Source organism: Cariama cristata, unplaced genomic scaffold, assembly GCF_000690535.1.
Source record: "Cariama cristata isolate BGI_N322 unplaced genomic scaffold, ASM69053v1 scaffold19351, whole genome shotgun sequence".
Classification (NCBI taxonomy): Eukaryota; Metazoa; Chordata; class Aves; order Cariamiformes; family Cariamidae; genus Cariama; species Cariama cristata.
This window is the reverse complement of record NW_009600056.1, coordinates 1-1732: the sequence shown is the minus strand read 5'-3', so window position 1 is coordinate 1732 and position 1732 is coordinate 1. Positions and strand designations below refer to the sequence as shown.

The 1732-nt window shown below is 48.1% G+C and overlaps 1 protein-coding gene across 1 annotated transcript in view; it reads right to left on the bottom strand.

The window, feature by feature from the left end:
- The window catches only part of GCM1 (glial cells missing homolog 1 (Drosophila)), an 8676-nt gene extending 7489 nt beyond the window's left edge, over nt 1-1187 (bottom strand). Inside the window, exon 1 of the mRNA XM_009709914.1 lies at nt 982-1187. Coding sequence (XP_009708216.1) covers nt 982-1083 — 102 coding nt within the window. The 5' untranslated portion in view covers nt 1084-1187. The remainder of the gene's footprint in view (nt 1-981) is intronic.
- Between the last annotated feature and the right edge of the window lie 545 nt (nt 1188-1732).

Sequence of the window (1732 nt, the reverse complement as noted above, 5' to 3'; positions counted from 1 at the left end):
CAAAAACTTAGCAGGAATTTCCTTGAAACTGCTGATCCCAGCCACTGAGAGCCATTACAGCAGCAAGAACCTCAACTGAGAAGAGAAAAACTCCTGTGCTCCCCCAGGAGCCATGGGACAGGGTAGGGAAGTGCGTGGAGGAAGCCTCCAGGCCACAATGCAGGTGAAGGTGACCTTGGGGTGGAGGGCAGGGAAGGAGACAGCCTGGGACATGGAGGGTTTGGGCGAACAGCAGTGGCATAGTAGGGAAGAGACTGGGATCAGGTAAGAAGATGGGGTTGGGAGGTGAAAGGCAGAGCTGGACGCTGTAGGACCGCCGCAGGAGGAATCCGGCACAAACACGCTGAGGTGAAGGGCAGGGAGATGACCCTGGTGTGCAGGGTGCTGGGGGCTTTCAGTGGAAAGCACGGTTGAAATTTTTAGGTAAGAGGACTAGAAAAGGACTGAGGTATCACTATTCTGCCTCTCAGAAAATCTCTGCAGACATGAAGCAAGCTTTTTGCTAGGTGTTCATGAAAGGAGCGTCCCCTTTGTGTGGAAAGCCAGCCCGCTGCCTGAAGCCCGACCTGTAGCAAGGCCGAGCACACAGAGCAGTCATGAGTGCTGTGCTCGCTTCCCATAAAGCACTACCCACAGCAAAAAGCAAGTCCTGGACACCTCTAATTGAGCACCCACAGCAAGGGATAATTTTTTTTCCCTGATTTCTCTGCAGCTCATCTACCAGTGGACTAGAAAGGCAAAGCATCTGCAGCACTGCTATTTTTCATGTATCAGCAGCTCTTTCAATAATAGGTTTAAGGAAAAATGCATGGAAAGTTCAATATTTGCTCAATATTTTATAGCTTTTCAGTAAAACACTGTCCCATACCTTAAGGTGGCAAAAGACATTGAGGCATAAATGACTGAGAAAGCATTCAAGATCAGTGGTGAAGCGAAGACGACTGGTCAGAACTGAATAAATTCTAAGACACAGACACATACCTGGGGAAGTTTGATGTCATTGATGTCCCAACTTGTCCTTTCTCCATGTCGGGAAGCAGAGTCTTCCTGCTCCATAACAATATCATCTGCACCTTGCAGCATTTCTGAATTCCTTCCCAAAGTTAGCAAGAAAGTTTCTCCTGGCTGCTTTCGAAGTTGACTGGCTGTCAGTGCTCTCAAGCAGTTTACAACTAGGAAGCTGTCTCCTGAAGGTAAATGATAGAGAGGCTGCTCATTAAAGATAAAAATCAGTGTTCTTCTGCCAGAAAAACTTGTTCCATTAAAAGTTTTGCAAGCCAGCAATGCAGTGGAAAATGTAGCTTAGAGATAGCCTGTGATGTTACAGAGGCATCATTAACAGCAAGCAAATTGTGCCTTTGTCATCTGTTTTGTTTTCCTCAGTCTCCTCTCATACCAAGTTTATGGTCATGTAACTCTGCTCACAGGTTCTTTGTACATCAGATCCAACTCAATATTTCCAGAGCCAAACTGAACAGCTCAGTGGCTGCCAAGGGCTCTTTGGGTCACTGCTTACCCGCGAGATATTTCACACACTGCGCGTGACAAAGGCGAGCAACAAGAGGGGACTGCTACATCAGTGGGATGGAGTGCACCCTCAGCAAGTTGCTGATGACACCAAACTGTGTGGTGCGGTCGACACGCTGGAGGGAAGGGTTGCCATTGAGAGGGACCTGGACAGGCTGCAGAAGTGGGCCTGTACAAGCCTCATGAAATTCAACAAGGCCAAGTG